The sequence below is a fragment of the Arachis ipaensis genome, chromosome B2 (assembly GCF_059453495.1).
Source record: "Arachis ipaensis isolate K30076 ecotype BB chromosome B2, ASM5945349v1, whole genome shotgun sequence".
NCBI classification, from domain to species: domain Eukaryota; kingdom Viridiplantae; phylum Streptophyta; class Magnoliopsida; order Fabales; family Fabaceae; genus Arachis; species Arachis ipaensis.
In genome coordinates, this window is record NC_142437.1 from 41,702,809 (window position 1) to 41,726,219 (window position 23,411).

Genomic DNA, 23,411 nt, shown 5'->3' on the forward strand with positions numbered 1-23,411 from the left:
TTGAAGACATACATGCTGGTGAGGCTGCTGCACCCACTGCAGACACTATTGGGCTTGGCCCAATTGTGCTGTACAAGGCCCAATCATTTGCTCAGGCCAAGGTGGGTAAGAAGCCCACGGTGGTGAAAGAAGCCCAGAATGATATGTTGGAGGATGATGATGAAGAGAGGTTAGATTTTTCAGGTGATGATGAATCTGAGGATGATGACTACCAGCCAGGAAATGATGATGAGGAAAACAGTGATGAACAGTCGAGTGAAAACAGCTCTGGAGATAGTGATCTGGAGGTTACATTTGATGACAGCGATGATGATTAGAATGGTGATGGGGGTTTGTATGATGTTGAAGTCACAACTACGAAAGATTCCCAAAAGATGAAACAGAGTGTTCCAACTGGGAGAGTACAAGGAGAATTTAGTGGCAGTGTTAATAAGGGTAAGGAGAAAGTGGTGGCTGCTAGACTAAGGGATGAAGATGATGGGTATGAGAGTGAGGAGTTGTGGGATGTCCCTATAAGTGATGATGAAGGGGATCCCTTGTTGAGGAAGTACCCCTTGTATAAGAGTTTGAAGAATATGAAGGAGTATAAATGGGAGGTTGGGACATTGTACGTAGATAGGAATACTTTTAAGGAATGTATAACTAGTTATGTTGTGCACAGTGACAGAGGAATATGGTTCTCAAAGTGTGATAGCCATAGGTGCAAAGCTGTTTGCAAAGAAGGTTGTAAGTGGTTTGCTTACTATCATAAGATGAAGAGAGAGGAAACATGGCAATTGACCAGCTGTTACAAAAAACACACATGCAGTAAGGCAACCAAGATTGGTATCATGAGTTCTCAGTGGCTGAGTAAGAATTTTATGAAGAAGATCTGTGAAAACTGATGAGCGGATAATTTATACCCTTTTAGCGTTATTTTTACATAGTTTTTAGTATGTTTTAGTTAGTTTTTATCATGTTTTTATTAGTTTTTATTCAAAAATTATATTTCTGGACTTTACTATGAGTTTGTGTATTTTTCTATGATTTCAGGTATTTTCTGGCTAAAATTGAGGAACCTGAGCAAAAATCTAATTCAGAGGCTGAAAAAGGACTGCAGATGCTGTTGGATTCTGACCTCCTTGCACTCGAAGTGGTTTTTCTAGAGCTACAGAAGCCCAATTGGTGCGCTCTTAATTGCGTTGGAAAGTAGACAACCTGGGCTTTCCAGCAATATATAGTAGTTCATCCTTTACCCAAGATTTGATGGCCCAAACTAGCGTTCAAAGTCAGCTTAAAAGTTTTGGCGTAAAACGCCCAAACTGGCACCAGAATTGGAGTTAAACGCCCAAACTGGCACCAAAGCAGGCGTTTAACTCCAGGAACAGCCTAAGCACGAAAAAGCTTTAATGCTCAGCCCAAAAACACACCAAGTGGGCCCCGTAAGTGGATTTCTGCATTATCTGCACTTAGTTATTCATTTTCTGTAAACCCTAGTAACTAGTTTAGTATAAAAACTACTTTTAGAGGTTTATTTTACAGCTTAACTTTAATCTTATGTAACTTTTACACTTTGAGACCTCCATGGGAGGCTGGCTACTCGGCCATGCCTACCCTATTTTCACTTATGTATTTTCAACGATGGAGTTTCTACACCCCATAGATTAAGGGGTGGAGCTCTGCTGTTCTTCATGAATTAATGCAAGTACTATTGTTTTTCCTTCAATTCACGCCTACTTCTTCTCCAAGATATACTCTTGTTCTTAATTCAGTTAAGTCAGAATGAAGGGGTGACCCGTGACAATCACCCAATCTTTGTTACTCGCTTAGCCAAGATCCGCGTGCTTGACAACCACAAAGCGGTCTACATGATGTTCAACGTAGTCATTGGACGCCATCCGGAGTATATTCTCTTGGGTCTCTGATGACAAGTCATCTTAGCCTGTTTTAGCTAGTCTTTTTCTTTAGTTTTCATTAGAATTATGCACTTTCTTGAGCTACAAGCAAGCTAATTGAGTAGATTTTCATGTTTCCCTTGATTGAACCAACCATATGTGAATTCATGCCATTTCATGAGGTTTTGTGCTATATTTGTGCATATTATGAAAGAATGAATATCTCATGATTTTGAGCATAGCTTTGATTAGTTTGGTTGATTAATGATAGGTGAAGAAAGCTTGGAGAAAGGTTGAAGCAAAGAGGAATGGCTAGAAGTGAAGAATGGAAGTTGAAATTGAACTTGGAGGCTAACGTTGGCACATGACATTGCAAGGAAGTGGCCAAAGTTAGCTCCAACGTTAGCCCCCTAACTTGGAGGCTAACGTTGGCGCCACTAGCACTAAGCATTGCCAACGTTAGGGTCAAAGTTAGACCCCTAACGTTGGCACCAACGTCCAAACCAGAAGGATGTGGGTTGCTGCTATGAAAAGTTGGGGTCAAAGTTAGACCCCTAACTTTGGCCCTAACGTTGAAACCAACTTTGGCTAACTTCAAAACCGGTTCAATTGGTTCACTTCGGTTCTTCTTCAAACTTCAAGAGCAATCAACCAAGGCCTCTTTCAACCCAATTCCACCAAGAACAAAGGCCCAACTCAAGGCTTGAAGATCATTTTGGAAAGTGTATAAATAGGATAGAATTCAAGTTAGTGAGAGAGCTTTCCTTTTGGAATTTTCATAAGAGTTTTTGGAGAGCTTTTGTTACTGAGTGAACTTTAATTTCTTTGCTTTCATTGCTTTCAATTTCATTTTACACTTGTCTTGGATCTTGGATTGGAGAATTGAAGAAATTCTGTTTCAATCTCAATCTTGGATCTCTCTGTTTCTTTACTGTTAATTGAATTCCATTTTCGGTTCATTGTTCTTCATCTCTTTTCTTTGCAATTTACAATTTCCTTGCTATTGTTCTTGTTGGATCTAGGAAGGCATTGAGATCTAGACTTGGTTTTCTAGTCTCTGGGTCCTGAGATCTGAATTTCTCATTTCAATTCCCTGTTTATTGCTTTTTCTGTTCATTTACTTTACTGCTTCAAGATCCGGTTTAATCCCAATTCCCTTTCCCTCTTCTGTTTGATGCAATTTAGTTTTTCCTTGTTTAATTTCTGCAAATCCACATCCCAATCCCCTTTACATTTCAAGCAATTTACATTCCTTGCACTTCAAGATTCCGCAATTTACATTTCTTGCACTTTAAGTTTCTGCCATTTAATTTCTTGTTCTTTAAGTTTCAGCAATTTAATTTCCTGCTCTCTTTAATTTCATGCAATTTACATTCTGCAAGTCACAAATCACCCAACCAACACTTGATTCGCTTGACTAAATCAACCACTAAACTAAAATTGCTCAATCCTTCAATCCCTGTGGGATCGACCTCACTCCCATGAGTTTTTATTACTTGATACGACCCGGTACACTTGCCGGTTAGTTCTGTGATGTTTTGTGAGGGATTCGTTTCTCAACAAAATATCTCATCAAGTTTTTGGCGCCGTTGCCGGGGATTGATTAGATTGACAATGATTAAGTGAGGTGGTAATCTAGATCAAGCACTTTTTCCTTAATTTTGATTAACCCACTAACTGTTTGATTTTTTGCTTAAGCTAACTAAAACTTCATTCTAGCAATAGATTGAAGCGCTACTGGTTTGTGTGCTCTTATGTTCTGCTTGTATGTCAGGTACAAGAAGAGCCATACCCAATTTTCATGAACAAGACGAAAGAACTCTCAGGAGGCTAAGGAGAGCTGAAAGAGGGAAAAGCATTGTTGGAGAAGAGGAATCAGACGAAGAATTCCACGAGATGGAAGGAGATACATCTAATCCAGAAGGAGGAGTCAATAATCAACCACATCAGAGGAGAGTATTGGCTTCCTATACCTTTGCAAATGCTAGACATTGTGGAAGCAGCATTCTCACCCCTAATGTCAATGCAAATAACTTTGAACTGAAGCCACAACTCATCACATTGGTCCAGAACAATTGCTCATTTGGGGGAGGACCATTGGAGGATCCAAATCAACATCTATCTACTTTCTTAAGGATCTGTGACACTGTCAAATCCAATGGCGTGAATCCTGAAACTTACAAGCTTCTGCTGTTCCCGTTCTCATTAAGGGATAAGGCTGCACAATGGCTCGAAACTTTTCCCCAAGGAAGTATCACTAGTTGGGATGACTTGGTGACTAAATTTCTAGCCAAATTCTATCCACCCCAAAGAGTCATCAGGCTGAAAACTGAGGTGCAGACATTCACACAATTAGATGCTGAATCCTTGTATGAAGCATGGGAAAAGTACAAAGCCTTAATCAGAAAATGTCCTCCAGAGATGTTCAATGAATGGGACGTGCTGCAAAATTTCTATGAAGGCCTGACATTGAAATCTCAGGAGGCATTAGATCATTCTGCTGGAGGTTCACTACAACTAATGAAAACTGCTGAGGAAGCTCAGAATCTTGTGGATATGGTGGCCAACAACCAATATTTCTTTGCTCATCAAAGAAGCCGCCAACCATCACAAAGAAGAGGAGTAATGGAGCTAGAAGGAGTGGATTCAATCCTAGCTCAAAACAAGATGATGCAGCAGCAAATTCAACAACAATTTGAGCAAATGGCCAAGAGGATTGATAGTCTCCAAGTTGCAGCAGTCAACACTAGCCAATCATCAACCACATGGGGACAGAGTGAAGAAACTCAAGAAGAACAACAACAAGAGCAAGTTCAGTATATGCACAACCAAGGACCAAATGAAGTGTATGGTGATACATACAATCCATCCTGGAAGAACCACCCAAACCTCAGATGGGGAGATAACCATACCCAAAACCAACAACCATGGCAGAGGAACTCAAACCAATACAATCCAAGAAACAACCAAAATCACAACCAGCAGCAGACTAACCAAAACCCCTACAGAAAACCTCAAAACAACTACCCCAACCTCAACCAATACCAATCTAATAACCAACCCACCAACCAAAATGCCTACCATCCACCACCCACATCTCATAACCCACCTCAAGTATCACCTGAAGCCCAAAGAATCACTCACTTGGAGGCCATGATAGACAAAATGTTGAAACACCAAGAAATGGTAGCCAAGAATCAGGAAGCCTCTATAAAGAGCCTAGAGAGACAGATGGGGCAAATCTCCAAGCAAGTATCTGTTGAGAGATCTTCAAACTCATTGCCCAGTGACACAATTCCAAATCCCAAGGAGGAATGCAAGGCAATACAATTAAGGAGTGGAAGAGCATTGACAAGTAACAATGACACTACAAGGAAGCAAGCAGAAAACATCAAAGAACCAACAGAGGATGAGAATCAAACAAAGGCAGATGAGGATAAGGAGCAAGATGTGATGCCAAACAAAGACACTGAGAAACTCAAAGAGAGGAACAACCAGCCACATAGCTCAAAGGAAGTAGCTCAGGGGCAGCGACAAATGGGAAAAAGCATCACACCCCCACTGCCTTACCCTCAGAGGTTCAACAAAGAGATGAAAGACAAGCAGTTCCACAAATTCCTTGAGATTTTTAAGAAGCTGGAAATTAACATTCCCTTAGCTGAAGCACTTGAGCAAATGCCTCTATATTCCAAGTTTCTGAAGGATCTTATCAACAAGAAAAGAAGTTGGCTTGAAAGGGGAACCATATTACTCACTAAGGAATGCAGAGCCTTGATTCAAAAGGGGCTTCCTCCCAAGCTTGAGGACCCAGGGAGCTTCTTGCTGCCTTGCACCATTGGGAAATTGACAATCACTAAAGCAATGTGTGATCTCGGAGCAAGTATTAACTTAATATCATCCTCCTTGATGAAAAAGCTGCATATAGAAGAGGTCAAACCAGTACAAATGTCTCTGGAGTTGGTAGACAAGTCAATGGTATACCCCAGGGGTGTAATTGAAAATCTCTTGGTCAAGGTGGACAGTTTTATATACCCTACTGACTTTGTGGTTCTAGAATCAAACGATGATGATGGTGACTCTGTTATACTGGGAAGGCCATTCTTGGCCACTGCTAGAGCTATCATAGACGTAGAGGAAGGGGAATTAACTCTCAGGATGCACGACCAGAGCATCACTCTGAAGGTATTACCAGAGGCACAATTCAGCAAGGAGAATAAAGACTATATGAAGAGTGCCCAGGAAAGTCACAGCAACATCCCAATGCTAAGGAATGTGCAAACTGATGAAAAAGTCCAAAAAGATGTTAGAGTACTGGCCACTGAGAAGGGAGGTTCCCAAGGAAAGCCTACAACTAGAAAAGAAAAATCAACAAAAGGAAAGATGAAGCGCAGAAACAAAACAAAAAGGGGTTGGAAGAATAGAAAGATTCCAACAGAGGGGCTTTCTAAAGGTGACAAAGTGCAACTGGTATATCAACAGCTGGAGACAAATCAACAAACCGAGGATTACTACACTGTCAGCAACATACTATCATTAGAACATGCTGAAATTGAACACCAGAGAACAAAGAAGAGGATCACGGTCAGGGGAGACAAATTGAGGCCCTACAAGCACCAACCACCATAAAAGAAAGCTTCAATGTCAAGCTAGTGACAATAAAAGAGCGCTCCATGGGAGGCAACCCATGCTTTAAGATTCTTGTCACTTTACATTCAATAAATTATGATCACTTGATGCATGAATTCTTTTCTCTTTTCATGAACGTGTCCATTTATTGCATGCACTATTTTGAAACATATGCTAAGTTTGGTGTGTCTTCAAGCACACTTAACCAATATCATAAAGGATTTTGTTTCACATGCTTAAAATATTTTGATAGAGCATATGGTCGAACACTAAGTTTGGTGTCCACACAGCTTCATGAAAATTTGAAATTCATGCATCAATAATCATACTTTTGTTATTTTTCAAAACCTTATAAATAGAAATTTTTTTATGAAGGCATTAATTGTGATAAACCCTTTGACAAGAAACAAGTTTGATGTTCATCAAACCTTGATGCACCAATTCAAGGATACAATTAATCCTTCATGAAAAAAAAAAAAGAGAAAAAGAAAGTATGATGAAAACAATTCTTATGAACATTTAAACTTCACTAATTGGAAGAAGAAACTCAATTTCTTTATATATTACCAAAATCAAGTTTGGTGTCTTCCAAAGGAAGTGTCATGGTTTAAATGAGACAAGGATTGATGGTTCATAAAGTTTTAATAAAAAGTACACCCTTGCTACGGTTGGATGAGACTAATGTGTGTTGTCTTGTTGTGGTGACTAGGAAGTCAAAGAATCTTCAAAGAAAAGGACAAGACAAAGGAAAGCAGAGCATAAGGACAAAATCCTATCACATGCTTCAAGGAAGAAATCTGCCACTCCTTGAGAATGATCACGGCAAAGGCAAGGGAAGGAGCAAATTTTGTCTTCATTCATCCATACATGCACACCCTTGATCTCCATAGTGTCTAATTGCATCCTAGCCCTTCATTGCTCATTTAAAAGCATACCACCTTCAAGCCATGCACATGACCGAATCACTCCTCAATATTACAAGCCTTGTGCAACTTTTTTCTTTCACTTTAAACTCCAAACACTTAATCTTCTCTTCATAACTCCCTAGCAAGTCCGAACCTAATCTCCTTCTCCTCCAAAAACACATCAAACTCTCCAACATTCTTCACATCCCCTCTCAACCAACCAAGTGATCATAGCATCCTCTTCAAGAACCAAACGACGAAAAGGAAAAGATCCAATAGTAGAGGAAGAAACATATGAATATGACCAATGGAGGTTCAAGTCTTGGTCTCATCAAATGCAAATTCAATGGATGAACGAGAAAAAAATCTATCCTGAAATTCCATTCATGCTACCGGATGATGGATGTCAAGAAATAAAGAACAAAATCCGGAAGAGGAGATGGGAGGAACTTACATCGCCAACCACCCGAGTGAATGCCAACATCATAAGAGAGTTCTATGCGAATGTCCCAAGGATTGACACGCGTGAACCCCCAACGTACAAGAGCTATGTGCGTGGGGTGGAAGTAGACTTTAGCCCGGAGGCAATCAAAAAAGTCTTGAAACTAAAGTCAGTCCGCTTTGATGAACCGGGATACCAACAAAGATTGACTGAGAATCAAGATTATGAGGAGATTGCAAGAGACATTTGTTTTGAGAACTCAGAATGGGAGGGAGATAACAAGAATAGATACAAGTTCCTGAAGAGATGTAACCTCATTCCGGAGGCAAAAGGATGGTACGAGTTGATGAAAAGGTCAATTCTGGGGACAGTAAATACCTCAGAAGTTAACAGGGAGAGAGCTTTAATGCTGCATTGTATCATGGTGGGTGGAGAGATAAGAGTTCATGAGATCCTTGCAAGAGACATTCAAAAGATAGCTGAAAAGAACTCGGCCGGATCTTGGTTGTACTATCCGAGCACCATTTGGAAGTTGTGTGCAAAGGCCAAGGTTCCATTGGAAGAGGAGAATCCAATGTGGTTAAGCCAAGGCATGCCCATAACTATTGAACGAATGATGACGCCCCTTGAAGCACACCAAGGCCGAAGGCCACATGGAAGAAGGGAAGGAGAAGAACAAATGGAAGAAGATGAGCCACACACGGAAGAAGAGCCACAAGAGGAGGAGCAGCCACATTTTTTCCCACATGGCAATATGGATATGACTCAAATGCAAGAAGCAATAGGGAGGTTATCTCAACAATACACAAGAATCCAAGCAAGGCAAGAAGAATATCATTCTCTGTACATGCAAAACCAACAAGCACAAGAAGAAAGAGAGCTAAGAATAATAAACAAACAAAATGAATTCGAGTCAAGATTTCTTGCAATACAAGAAGAACATGCCTTTCAATCTCATGAATCTTTTGGGAAGCTGGAACAAATGCAAGCTGAAAGTTTGAAGGCTTTCAAGGAGTTCACAACACTCCAAGAAGCAAGGTATGAAGTGCAAGCTGATTATAATGTCAATAGCCAAATCAAACTAAACTATATTGGAGAACATATGCACAACATGGACCCGGCATTCCCAACTTTTGATGAATTTTTCAAAATGAGAAGTGAGATGGAAGTGAACAGGGCTATGAGACTTGAAGATAGAGTGGAAGAAGCTATGAATAGGGCTGGCTTTTGGCAAGATCAACAAGAACCAAACAAGGATGGAGGGAACACTAGCAGCCAAGTGTATGAAAGGAGAAAGAAAAGGCATGACAAATGAAAGGTGGACTTGCTCCTTGTTCATCACAACATGCATTCTATCTGTTCTAATCTATCTTTGCATTTTTAAGTAGTCATTTAAAAGTCTTTGCATTATGTTTGTTTCTTTCAAAATAAGTAGGCTAGTTTTTATGTTGGCTTGTGTGTTCATTTTCACTTAACAAGAAGTATGTATTGTCCCCTGCATCTTTAAATTCAATAAAAGAACAGTTTGAATGTGAAGTGAAATGGTCTCTGTTAGATAGAAGTGGAATAAAAGTAAGTGGTGGTATGTGTGTGATTGTATAATAGCTTACCTTTAGTGAATAAAGAGCTAGGATATCTCCTTCTAAGTAAAGAGTGGCCTACTGTCTATGAATCTCAATTGAATTGAATTCCTTGGTTAGAAAGAAAAACAAAAAGAAGGAAAGAACAAAGAGAGCAAAAAAAATGGCAAAACAAAAGAAAAACAAAAAGAAACAAAGCTGGACACCAATAGCTTGAACCTTAAAATATATGCCTGTGATGTCTTTGTACTAGGATCTGCTTGGATTAGTAAGCTCTTAGGAGTGCCTCAACACTTGGTGACTTGGGTTAACTAACCCGGGATCATCAGCTGAAAGTCCACTATCAAGAGCAACCTAACTACAAGACATTTAGTAGCCCAAAGAGGTGCTGGGCATCAATGTTTTAAGAAGGAATGTGAGCCAAGTGTCTATGGTGAATAATGTGTCAAGTATAAAGAAAAGAAAATGAACTTGCTACACATGACACTCAAATAAAGCTTTTGAATAAAGTAATAGCCAAGGATAAAGGAATAATGAGAGGTCATAGCAGTATGTCATTTGAAGCTTGAAGGAGACTTTCTAGGCCTAGAAATCAATAAGAGGTGAGTATTTACATATCCACACAAAACCCCATGAACTATCAATAATACTCTGCTAGCATGAACTTCCTCTTCCATTTCATTCTTTCTTCTTAATAATTCATTTCTTGCTTGGGGACAAGCAAGCTTTAAGTTTGGTGTTGTGATGACAAGTCATCTTAGCCTGTTTTAGCTAGTCTTTTTCTTTAGTTTTCATTAGAATTATGCACTTTCTTGAGCTACAAGCAAGCTAATTGAGTAGATTTTCATGTTTCCCTTGATTGAACCAACCATATGTGAATTCATGCCATTTCATGAGGTTTTGTGCTATATTTGTGCATATTATGAAAGAATGAATATCTCATGATTTTGAGCATAGCTTTGATTAGTTTGGTTGATTAATGATAGGTGAAGAAAGCTTGGAGAAAGGTTGAAGCAAAGAGGAATGGCTAGAAGTGAAGAATGGAAGTTGAAATTGAACTTGGAGGCTAACGTTGGCACATGACATTGCAAGGAAGTGGCCAACGTTAGCCCCCTAACTTGGAGGCTAACGTTGGAACTTGAGAGTTTCTCCCCTGGGCACCAACGTTTGCGCCAACGTTAGCCCCCTAACTTGGAGGCTAACCTTGGCACTTAAATTACAAAGGGGGAAGGCCAACGTTTGCGCCAACGTTAGCCCCCTAACTTGGAGGCTAACGTTGGCACTTAAATTACAAAGGGGGAAGGCCAACGTTTGCGCCAACGTTAGCCCCCTAACTTGGAGGCTAACGTTGGCGCCACTAGCACTAAGCATTGCCAACGTTAGGGTCAAAGTTAGACCCCTAACGTTGGCACCAACGTCCAAACCAGAAGGATGTGGGTTGCTGCTATGAAAAGTTGGGGTCAAAGTTAGACCCCTAACTTTGGCCCTAACGTTGAAACCAACTTTGGCTAACTTCAAAACCGGTTCAATTGGTTCACTTCGGTTCTTCTTCAAACTTCAAGAGCAATCAACCAAGGCCTCTTTCAACCCAATTCCACCAAGAACAAAGGCCCAACTCAAGGCTTGAAGATCATTTTGGAAAGTGTATAAATAGGATAGAATTCAAGTTAGTGAGAGAGCTTTCCTTTTGGAATTTTCATAAGAGTTTTTGGAGAGCTTTTGTTACTGAGTGAACTTTAATTTCTTTGCTTTCATTGCTTTCAATTTCATTTTACACTTGTCTTGGATCTTGGATTGGAGAATTGAAGAAATTCTGTTTCAATCTCAATCTTGGATCTCTCTGTTTCTTTACTGTTAATTGAATTCCATTTTCGGTTCATTGTTCTTCATCTCTTTTCTTTGCAATTTACAATTTCCTTGCTATTGTTCTTGTTGGATCTAGGAAGGCATTGAGATCTAGACTTGGTTTTCTAGTCTCTGGGTCCTGAGATCTGAATTTCTCATTTCAATTCCCTGTTTATTGCTTTTTCTGTTCATTTACTTTACTGCTTCAAGATCCGGTTTAATCCCAATTCCCTTTCCCTCTTCTGTTTGATGCAATTTAGTTTTTCCTTGTTTAATTTCTGCAAATCCACATCCCAATCCCCTTTACATTTCAAGCAATTTACATTCCTTGCACTTCAAGATTCCGCAATTTACATTTCTTGCACTTTAAGTTTCTGCCATTTAATTTCTTGTTCTTTAAGTTTCAGCAATTTAATTTCCTGCTCTCTTTAATTTCATGCAATTTACATTCTGCAAGTCACAAATCACCCAACCAACACTTGATTCGCTTGACTAAATCAACCACTAAACTAAAATTGCTCAATCCTTCAATCCCTGTGGGATCGACCTCACTCCCGTGAGTTTTTATTACTTGATACGACCCGGTACACTTGCCGGTTAGTTCTGTGATGTTTTGTGAGGGATTCGTTTCTCAACAAAATATCTCATCAGTCTCTAATCAACGATTCACATCGTCTCTCCTGACAACAGAGCATCTGAATCTGAGAATAGAACCTTCATGGTATAGGCCAGAACCATTGGCAGCATTCCTGATATCCGGAAAAGTCTAAACCTTGCCTGTGGTATTCCAAGTAGGATTTGGGAAGGGATGACTGTGACGAGCTTCAAACTTGCGAATGTTGGGCATAGTGACAGTGTTCAAAAGGACAATGGTCCTATTCTGACGCTAGTGGAAACTGACAGATGATTAGCCGTGCGGTGACAACGCATATGGATTTGTTTTCATCTGAGAGGATCATACAGCTTGCCATGGAAGGAGGTAACACATCTTTGGAAGAAGGCAATAGGAAAGCAGAGGTTCAGAAGCAACAAAGTATCTCCATATGCTTATCTGAAATTCCCACCAATGAATTACATAAGTATCTCTATCTTATTTTATGTTTTATTTATATTTTAATTATCAAAATCTCATAACCAATTTAATCCGCCTGACTGAGATTTACAAGATGACCATAGCTCGCTTCAAGCCGACAATCTCCGTGGGATCGACCCTTACTCACGTAAGGTTTATTACTTGGACGACCCAGGGCACTTGCTGGTTAGTTGTGCGAAGTTGTGAAGAAGTGTTGTAATAACGATTTCATGCACCAAGTTTTTGGCGCCGTTGCCGGGGATTGTTCGAGTTTGGACAACTGACGGTTCATCTTGTTGCTCAGATTAGGTAATTTTATTTTATTTTTAAGCTTTTTATTTTTGAAAATTCCAAAAAAAAAAGTTCTTCAGAATTTTTGAGAACGAATTCTAGAGTTTCATAAGATATATTGAAGCCTGGCTGGCTGTTTAGTCATGTCTAATTTTTTGGACTGAGGCTTCCACTTCTCATTAACATGCTTGTATGTTTTATGCTAAAGCTTGGCTGGCTATTTGGCCATGTCTAATTCTTTTGGACTGAAGCTTTCACTTAAAGCTTGGCTGGCCATTAGCCATGTCTAATTCTTTTGGATCGAAGCTTTAGACTAACATTGCATGATTCCTGGAATTCTTATTAAAAATTTTGTATCTCTTTATTTTCTTTTCCTAATTAATTTTCAAAAAATACCAAAAAAATTAATAAAATCATAAAAACAAAAAATATTTTGTGTTTCTTGTTTGAGTCTAGTGTCAAATTTTAAGTTCGGTGTCAATTGCATCTTTTTAATTTTTTCTCAAAATTTTCGAAAACTCATGCATGGTGTTCTTCATGATCTTCAAGTTGTTCTTGATGATTGTCTTTGTTTAATCTTGTGATTTTCTTTTTTTGTGTTTGTTGTTGTTTTTCATACGCATTTTCAATTTGTTAGTATCTCAACATTAAAAATCTCTAAGTTTGGTGTCTTGCATGTCTTTCTTTTCTACAAAAATGTTCAAAAATAAGTTCTTGGTGTTCATCTTGACATTCAAAGTGTTCTTGCATATTTTTCTTATTTTGATTCATAATTTTTATGTCTTGTGTCATTTTTGTGTTTTTTTCTCTCTTCATAAAAATTCAAAAAGCAAAAAATATCTTTCCCTAATTTCACTCATAAATTTCGAAATTTTGGATTGACTTAGTCAAAAATTTTTAAAATTTAGTTGTTTCTTATGAGTCAAGTCAAATTTTCAATTTAAAAATCCTATCTTTTCAAAACTTTCTCAAAAATCAAATCTTTTTCATTTTTCCTATCAACATTTTTGAAAATTTTAAATTGATTTTCAAAATCTTTTTCTTATTTTTAATTCACAATTTTCGAAAACTTTACTAACAATTAATGTGATTGATTCAAAAATTTTAAAGTTTATCACTTGCCTATTAAGAAAGGTTCAATCTTTAAATTCTAGAATCATATCTTTTTGTTTCTTGTTAGTCAAGTCATCAACTTTAATTTCAAAAATAAAATCTTTTTAAATTTCTTTTTCAAATCTTTTTTTTTTAAAAATAAATTTCAATCATATCTTTTTCAAAATTCAATTTCAAAATCTTTTCTAACTTCTTATCTTTTCAAAATTGATTTTCAAATCTTTTTCAATTAACCACTTAACTTTTTGTTTGATTCTTAAAATTCTTATCTTTTTCAAAACCATCTAACTACTTTTCTCTCTCTAATTTTCGAAAATCATTAACTTCTTTTTCAAATTTTTTTTAATTAACTAATTGTTTTAAATTTTAATTTTATTCTATTCCTTTTAATAATTTCGAATTCTAATAATTAAAATAAAAACAAAAATATTTTTCCTTTAGTTTTAATTATTTTCGAAAACTCTCTCTCTCTCTCATCTCTTTCTATTTATTCTATTTATTTACTAACGCTTCTCTTCTTATAATTCGAACCCTCTCTCCCTTTCTGTGTTCGAATTCTTCATCTCTTCTCTCTACATCATTCTTCTATTCTTCTCTTCTTCTACTCACATAAAGGAATCTCTATACTGTGACATAGAGGATTCCTCTTCTTTCTCTGTTCTCTTCTTTTTCATATGAGCAGGAACAAGGATAAGAACATCCTTGTTGAAGCTGATCCTGAACCTGAAAGGACTCTAAAGAGGAACCTAAGAGAAGCTAAAGCACAACTCTCTGGAGAGGACCTGACAGAAAGTTTTGAAAAAGAAGAAGTGATGGTAGTCGAAAATAACAACAATGGTGGAGATGCAAGGAAGATGCTTGGTGACTTTATTGCACCCTCTTCTGACTTCTGTGGAAGGAGCATCTCAATTCCTGCAATTGGAGCAAACAACTTTGAGTTTAAGCCTCAATTAGTTTCTCTAATGCAGCAGAATTGCAAGTTTTATGGACTTTCATTGGAAGATCCTCATCATTTTTTAGCTGAATTCTTACAAATCTGTGACACTGTTAAGACCAATGGGGTTAATCCTGAGGTCTACAGACTTATGCTTTTCCCTTTTTCTGTAAGAGATAGAGTGGTGCACGAAATTGTGTTCTCCAGGCTCGAACAAATCCTGGTAATGGCTCCAAAGCTTGGTGCTCTGATCTTAATTCATAGTTGTCACAACTTCGATACAACTAACCAGCAAGTGCACTGGGTCGTCCAAGTAATACCTTACGTGAGTAAGGGTCGAATCCCACGGAGATTGTTGGTATGAAGCAAGCTATGGTCACCTTGTAAATCTCAGTCAGGCAGATATAAATTGATAATGGTGTTTTCGAATATTATATAATAAAATAGGGATAGAGATACTTATGTAATTCATTGGTAGGAATTTCAGATAAGCGAATGGAGATGCTTTTCGTTCTTCTGAACCTCTGCTTTCCTGCTATCTTCATCCAATCAGTCTCATTCCTTTCCATGGCTGGCTTTATGTGATACATCACCACTGTCAATGGCTACTTTCGGTCATCTCACGGGAAAATGATCCAATGCCCTGTCACGGCACGGCTAATCGTCTGGAGGCATCACCCTTGTCAATGGCTTCATCTTATCCTCTCAGTGAATAATATGCTCACGCACCCTGTCACGGCACGGCTATTCATCTGTCGGTTCTCGATCATGCTGGAATAGGATTTACTATCCTTTTGCGTCTGTCACTAACGCCCTGCAATCGCGAGTTAGGAGCTCGTCACAGTCATCCAATCATTGAATCCTACTCGGAATACCACAGACAAGGTTTAGACCTTCCGGATTCTCTTGAATGCCGCCATCATTCTAGCTTACGCCACGAAGATTCTGGTTAGGAGATCTAAGAGATATTCATTCTAGCTTATTTCATGTAGAACGGAAGTGTTTGTCAGGCACATGTTCATAAGGGAGAAGGATGATGAGCGTCACACATAATCATCACCTTCATCATGTTCTTGGGTGCGAATGGATATCTTAGAAGAGAAATAAGAAGAATTGAATAGAAAACAGTAGTACTTTGCATTACTCTTTGAGGAACAGCAGAGCTCCACACCTTAATCTATGGAGTGTAGAAACTCTACCGTTAAAAATACATAAGTGAAGGTCTAGGCATGGCCGAGATGGCTAGCCCCCTAAAACGTGATCAAAAGATCATAAGGTAATCCAAAGATGCCTAATACAATAGTAAGAGGTCCTATTTATAATAAACTAGCTACTAGGGTTTACATGAGTAAGTATTTGATGTATAAATCCACTTCCGGGGCCCACTTAGTGTGTGTTTGGGCTGAGCTTAAGTGTTGCACGTGCAGAGGCCATTTGTGGAGTTGAACACCAGTTTTTGTGCCAGTTTGGGCGTTCAACTCTGGTTTTGGATCCTTTTCTGGCGCTGGACGCCAGATTTGGGTAGAAAGCTGGCGTTGAACGCCAGTTTACGTCATCAATTCTTGGCCAAAGTATGGACTATTATATATTGCTGGAAAGCCCTGGATGTCTACTTTCCAACGCAATTGGAAGCGCGCTATTTCGAGTTCTGTAGCTCCATAAAATCCACTTTGAGTGCAGGGAGGTCAGAATCCAACAGCATCAGCAGTCCTTTTTCAACCTCTGAATCTGATTTCTGCTCAAGTCCCTCAATTTCAGCCAGAAAATACCTGAAATCACAGAAAAACACACAAACTCATAGTAAAGTCCAGAAATGTGAATTTAACACAAAATCTATTAAAAACATCCCTAAAAGTAACTAGATCCTACTAAAAACATACTAAAAACAATGCCAAAAAGCGTATAAATTATCCGCTCATCACAACACCAAACTTAAATTGTTGCTTGTCCCCAAGCAACTGAAAATCAAATAGGATAAAAAGAAGAGAATATACTATAAATTCCAAACTATCAATGAAACATAGCTCCAATCATATGAGCGGGACTTATAGCTTTTTGCCTCTTGAATAGTTTTGGCATCTCACTTTATCCATTGAGGTTCAGAATGATTGGCTTCTATAGGAACTTCAGATTTCGAATAGTGTTATTGACTCTCCTAGTTCAGTATGATGATTCTTGAACACAGCTTCTTTATGAGTCTTGGCCGTGGCCCTAAGCACTTTGTTTTCCAGTATTACCACCGGATACATAAATGCCACAGACACATAATTGGGTGAACCTTTTCAGATTGTGACTCAGCTTTGCTAAAGTCCCCAATTAGAGGTGTCCAGGGTTCTTAACCACACTCTTTGTTTTTGCTTTGGACCTTGACTTTAACCGCTCAGTCTCAAGTTTTCACTTGACACCTACACGCCACAAGCACATGGTTAGGGACAGCTTGGTTTAGCCGCTTAGACCAGGATTTTATTCCTTTAGGCCCTCCTATCCACTGATGCTCAAAGCCTTGGGATCCTTTTTATTTCCCTTGCCTTTTGGTTTTAAGGGTTATTGGCTTTTTGCTCTTGCCTCTTGGTTTTAAGAGCTTTGGCTTTTTTCTGCTTGCTTTTTCTTTTTCTTTCTATATATTTTTTTTTTCGCCTTTTTTTTTTCTGCAAGTTTTGTTCTTTGCTGCTTTTTCTTGCTTCAAGAATCATTTTTATGATTTTTCAGATTATCAAATAACATGTCTCCTAGTCATCATTCTTTCAAGAGCCAACATATTTAACATTCTTAAACAACAACTTCAAAAGACATATGCACTGTTCAAGCATACATTCAGAAAACAAGAAGCATTGTCACCACATCAATATAATTAAACTAAGTTCAAGGATAAATTCGAAACTCATGTACTTCTTTTTCTTTTGAATTAAAACATTTTTCATTTAAGAGAGGTGATGGATTCATAGGACATTTATAACTTTAGGACATAGTTACTAACTACTAATGATCATGTAATGAAGACACAAACATAGATAAGCACATAACATAGAAAATGAAAAACAGAGAAAGTAAGAACAAGGAATGAGTCCACCTTAGTGATGTCCTTGAGCTCTTCTATGTCTCTTCCTTGTCTTTGCTGCTCCTCCTTCATTGCTTTTAGATCTTCTCTGATTTCATGAAGGATGATGGAGTGCTCTTGATGTTCCACCCTTAGTTGCTTCCAATAATTGTGTGGAAGAAAATGTATCCCCTGAGGTATCTCAGGGATCTCTTGATTTGCAGTCAAATGTTCTACCACTGAGCTATAGACCCTTGATGGAAGCTTTTGTCTTCCCTTTCCTCTTTCTAGAGGTTTCTCTGGCCTTAGGTGCCATCAATGGTTATGGAAAAAACAAAAAAGCTATGCTTTTACCACACCAAACTTAGAATGTTGCTCGCCCTCGAGCAAAAGAAGAAAGAATAGAAGAATAAGAAGAAGATATGGAGGAGATGGAGGGAGATGTGTATTCGGCCATATGGGTGGGATTGGGTGGGAAAGAGATGTTGGATTTTGAAGGAAAGTGGGTGTTTGGATGTGAGTGGTAAAGGGTTAATTAGGGAAGAGTGTTTATTGGGAATAGAGGATGATTGAGAAGAGAGAAGAGAGTGAGTGGAGGTGGGTGGGGATCCTGTGGGGTCCACAGATCCTGAGGTGATCCTGTGAGGTCCACAGATCTTGAGGTGTCAAGGCATTTACATCCCTGCACCAATTTAGGCATGTAAAATGCCCTTGCACACAACTCTGGGCGTTCAGCGCCAGGTTGGTGCCCATTTTGGGCGTTCAACGCCCATTTGCTGCCATTTCTGGCGTTGAACGCCAGAACCATGCTTGTTCTGGGCGTTCAGCGCCAGGATGCTCCCATTCTGGGCATTCAGCGCCAGAATTATGCTCTGTTCTGGCGTTTGAACGCCAGACAGATGCTCCTCCAGGGTGTGATTTTTCTTCTGCTGTTTTTGATTCCGTTTTTGATTTTTTTGTTTATTTTGTGACTCCACATGATCATGAACCTAAGAAAACATGAAAAATAATAATAATAAGAATTAGATAAACATTGGGTTGCCTCCCAACAAGCGCTTCTTTAATGTCAATAGCTTGACAGTGGGCTCTCATGGAGCCTCACAGATGTGCAGAGCCTTGTTGAGACTCTCCAACACCAAACTTAGAGTTTGGATATGAGAGTTCAACACCAAACTTAGAGTTTGGTTGTGGCCTCCCAACACCAAACTTAGAGTTTGACTGTGGGGACTCTGGTTGACTCTGCTTGGAGAGAAGCTTTTTCTGCTTCCTCTCTATGGTTGCAGAGGGAGATCCTTGAGTTTTAAACACAAGGGAGTTCTCATTCCATTGGAGGAATATTTCACCTCTGTCAACATCAATCACAGCTCTTGCTGTGGCCAGGAAAGGTCTTCCTAGGATGATGGATTCATCCTCTTCCTTTCCAGTATCCAGAACTATGAAATCAACAGGGATGTAAAGGCCTTCAACCTTTACTAACACGTCCTCTACTTGTCCATAAGCCTGTTTTCTAGAGCTGTCTGCCATCTCTAATGAGATTTTAGCAGCTTGCACTCCATAGATTCCCAGTTTCTCTATTACAGAGAGGGGCATGAGGTTTATTCCTGAACCAAGGTCACACAGAGCCTTAAAGATCATGGTGCCTATGGTACAGGGTATTATGAACTTTCCAGGATCCTGTCTCTTCTGAGGCAATGTCAGTTGATCCAGATCACTTAGTTCATTGATGAACAAGGGAGGTTCAACTTCCCAAGTATCAATGCCAAATAATTTGGCATTCAGCTTCATGATTGCACCAAGAAACTTGGCAGTTTGCTCTTCAGTAACATTCTCATTCTCTTCAGAAGAGGAATATTCATCAGAGCTCATGAAGGGCATAAGGAGGTTCAATGGGATCTCTATGGTCTCTAGATGGGCCTCAGAGTCCTTTGGTTCCTCAGAGGGAAGCTCCTTATTGATCACTGGACGTCCCAGGAGGTCTTCCTCCTTGGGATTCGCGTCCTCTCCTCTCCTCACAGGTTCGGCCATGGCGCTTATGTCAATGGCCTTGCATTCTCCTTTTGGGTTCTCTTCTGTATTGCTTGGGAGAATACTAGGAGGGATTTCAGTGATCCTTTTACTCAGCTGGCCCACTTGTGCTTCCAGATTTCTAATGGAAGACCTTGTTTCATTCATGAAACTTACAGTGGCCTTAGATAGATCAGAGACTAGATTTGCTAAATTAGAAGCATTTTGTTCAGAGTTCTCTGTCTGTTGCTGAGTTGATGATGGAAAAGGCTTGCTATTGCTAAACCTGTTTCTTCCACCATTATTAAAGCCTTGTTGGGGCTTTTGATCCTTCCATGAGAAATTTGGATGATTTCTCCATGTTGAGTTATAGGTGTTTCCATAAGGTTCACCTAAGTAATTTACCTCTGCTATTGCAGGGTTCTCAGGATCATAGGCTTCTTCTTCAGAAGATGCCTCTTGAGTACTGTTGGATGCAGCTTGCATTCCATGCAGACTCTGAGAAATCATATTGACTTGCCGAGTCAATATTTTATTCTGAGCCAATATGGCATTCAGAGTATCAACTTCAAGAACTCCCTTCTTCATAGGTGTCCCATTGCTCACAGCCAGCCAGCCAGCCAGGCTTCACATGCTTCATGAAACACTAGAATTCATTCTTAAAAATTCTGAAGAAAAATATTTTTTTTTTTCGAAAACAAAGGAGAAAATTTTGAAATATTTTTGAAAAATTTTTTTGAAAAGAAAACGAAAAGAAAATTACCTAATCTGAGCAACAAGATGAACCGTCAGTTGTCCAAACTCAAACAATCCCCAGCAACGGCGCCAAAAACTTGGTGCACGAAATTGTGTTCTCCAGGCTCGAACAAATCCTGGTAATGGCTCCAAAGCTTGGTGCTCTGATCTTAATTCATAGTTGTCACAACTTCGATACAACTAACCAGCAAGTGCACTGGGTCGTCCAAGTAATACCTTACGTGAGTAAGGGTCGAATCCCACGGAGATTGTTGGTATGAAGCAAGCTATGGTCACCTTGTAAATCTCAGTCAGGCAGATATAAATTGATAATGGTGTTTTCGAATATTATATAATAAAATAGGGATAGAGATACTTATGTAATTCATTGGTAGGAATTTCAGATAAGCGAATGGAGATGCTTTTCGTTCTTCTGAACCTCTGCTTTCCTGCTATCTTCATCCAATCAGTCTCATTCCTTTCCATGGCTGGCTTTATGTGATACATCACCACTGTCAATGGCTACTTTCGGTCATCTCACGGGAAAATGATCCAATGCCCTGTCACGGCACGGCTAATCGTCTGGAGGCATCACCCTTGTCAATGGCTTCATCTTATCCTCTCAGTGAATAATATGCTCACGCACCCTGTCACGGCACGGCTATTCATCTGTCGGTTCTCGATCATGCTGGAATAGGATTTACTATCATTTTGCGTCTGTCACTAACGCCCTGCAATCGCGAGTTAGGAGCTCGTCACAGTCATCCAATCATTGAATCCTACTCGGAATACCACAGACAAGGTTTAGACCTTCCGGATTCTCTTGAATGCCGCCATCATTCTAGCTTACGCCACGAAGATTCTGGTTAGGAGATCTAAGAGATATTCATTCTAGCTTATTTCATGTAGAACGGAAGTGTTTGTCAGGCACGCGTTCATAAGGGAGAAGGATGATGAGCGTCACACATAATCATCACCTTCATCATGTTCTTGGGTGCGAATGGATATCTTAGAAGAGAAATAAGAAGAATTGAATAGAAAACAGTAGTACTTTGCATTACTCTTTGAGGAACAGTAGAGCTTCACACCTTAATCTATGGAGTGTAGAAACTCTACCGTTAAAAATACATAAGTGAAGGTCCAGGCATTGCCGAGATGGCCAGCCCCCTAAAACGTGATCAAAAGATCATAAGGTAATCCAAAGATGCCTAATACAATAGTAAGAGGTCCTATTTATAATAAACTAGCTACTAGGGTTTACATGAGTAAGTATTTGATGTATAAATCCACTTTCGGGGCCCACTTAGTGTGTGTTTGGGCTGAGCTTAAGTGTTGCACGTGCAGAGGCCATTTGTGGAGTTGAACGCCAGTTTTTGTGCCAGTTTGGGCGTTCAACTCTGGTTTTGGATCCTTTTCTGGCGCTGGACGCCAGATTTGGGTAGAAAGCTGGCGTTGAACGCCAGTTTACGTCGTCAATTCTTGGCCAAAGTATGGACTATTATATATTTCTGGAAAGCCCTGGATGTCTACTTTCTAACGCAATTGGAAGCGCGCCATTTCGAGCTCTGTAGCTCCAGAAAATCCACTTTGAGTGCAGGAAGGTCAGAATCCAACAGCATCAGCAGTCCTTTTTCAACCTCTGAATCTGATTTCTGCTCAAGTCCCTCAATTTCAGCCAGAAAATACCTGAAATCACAGAAAAACACACAAACTCATAGTAAAGTCCAGAAATGTGAATTTAACACAAAATCTATTAAAAACATCCCTAAAAGTAACTAGATCCTACTAAAAACATACTAAAAACAATGCCAAAAAGCGTATAAATTATCCGCTCATCATAGAGCTAGGACATGGTTTGACTCACAACCTAAAGAAAGCCCGAACTCTTGGGAAAAGTTAGTCAATGATTTCTTAGCCAAATTCTTTCCACCTCAAAAGTTGAGTAAGCTTAGAGTGGAAGTCAAAACCTTCAGATAGAAGGAAAGTGAATCCTTCTATGAAGCTTGGAAAAGATACAAGCGATTGATCAGAAGGTGTCCTTCTGGCATGCTTTCAGAATGGAGCATCTTATGTATATTCTATGATGGTCTGTCTGAATTGTCTAAGATGTCATTGGACAACTCTGCTGGTGGATCTCTTCATCTGAAGAAGACGCCTGAAGAAACCCAGAAACTCATTAAAATGGTTGTAAATAACCAGTTCATGTACAGCTCTGAAAGGAATCCTGTGAATAATGGGACAACTCAGAAGAAAGGAGTTCTTGAGATTGATACTCTAAATGCCATATTGGCTCAGAATAAAATCTTGACTCAGCAAGTCAACATGATCTCTCAGAGTCTGACTGGAATGCAAGCTGCATTCGGCAGTACTAAGGAAGCCTCCTCTGAAGGAGAAGCTTATGACCCTGAGAATCTTGGAATGGAAGAAGTGAATTACATGGGAGAATCCTACAGAAACACTTACAATCCTTCATGGAGAAATCATCCTAATCTCTCATGAAAGGATCAACAGAAGCCTCAACAAGGCTTCAATAATAATAATGGTGGGAGACCACGGTTTGGCAATAGCAAACCTTTTCCATCATCTTCTCAGCAACAGACAGAGAATTCTAAGCAGAGCCTCTTTGACTTAGCAACCATAATCTCTGATCTAAGTAAGACCACTCATAGTTTCATGACTAAAACAAGGTCCTCCATTAGAAATTTGGAGGCACAAGTGGGTCAGCTGAGTAAAAGAGTTACTGAACTCCCTCCAAGTACTCTCCGAAGCAATACAGAAGAGAATCCAAAAAGAGAGTGCAAAGCCATCAATATGTCCAACATGGCCAAACCTGCAGACTTCATAATCCTAGACACTGGGAAGGATGAAGATGAATCCATCATCCTTGGAAATTCCTTCCTAGCCATAGCAAAAGCTGTGATTGATGTGGACAGAGGAGAGTTAGTCCTTCAAT

General features: G+C 39.3%; 1 protein-coding gene across 1 annotated transcript in view; it reads left to right on the forward strand.

Annotated features, from left to right (window-relative positions):
* The first annotated feature begins 374 nt into the window (after positions 1–374).
* The window catches only part of LOC148573741 (uncharacterized), a 36,932-nt gene continuing 13,895 nt past the window's right edge, over positions 375–23,411 (forward strand). Inside the window, exon 1 of the mRNA XM_088505834.1 lies at positions 375–726. Within this exon, the coding sequence (XP_088361960.1) occupies positions 375–726 (352 nt within the window). The remainder of the gene's footprint in view (positions 727–23,411) is intronic.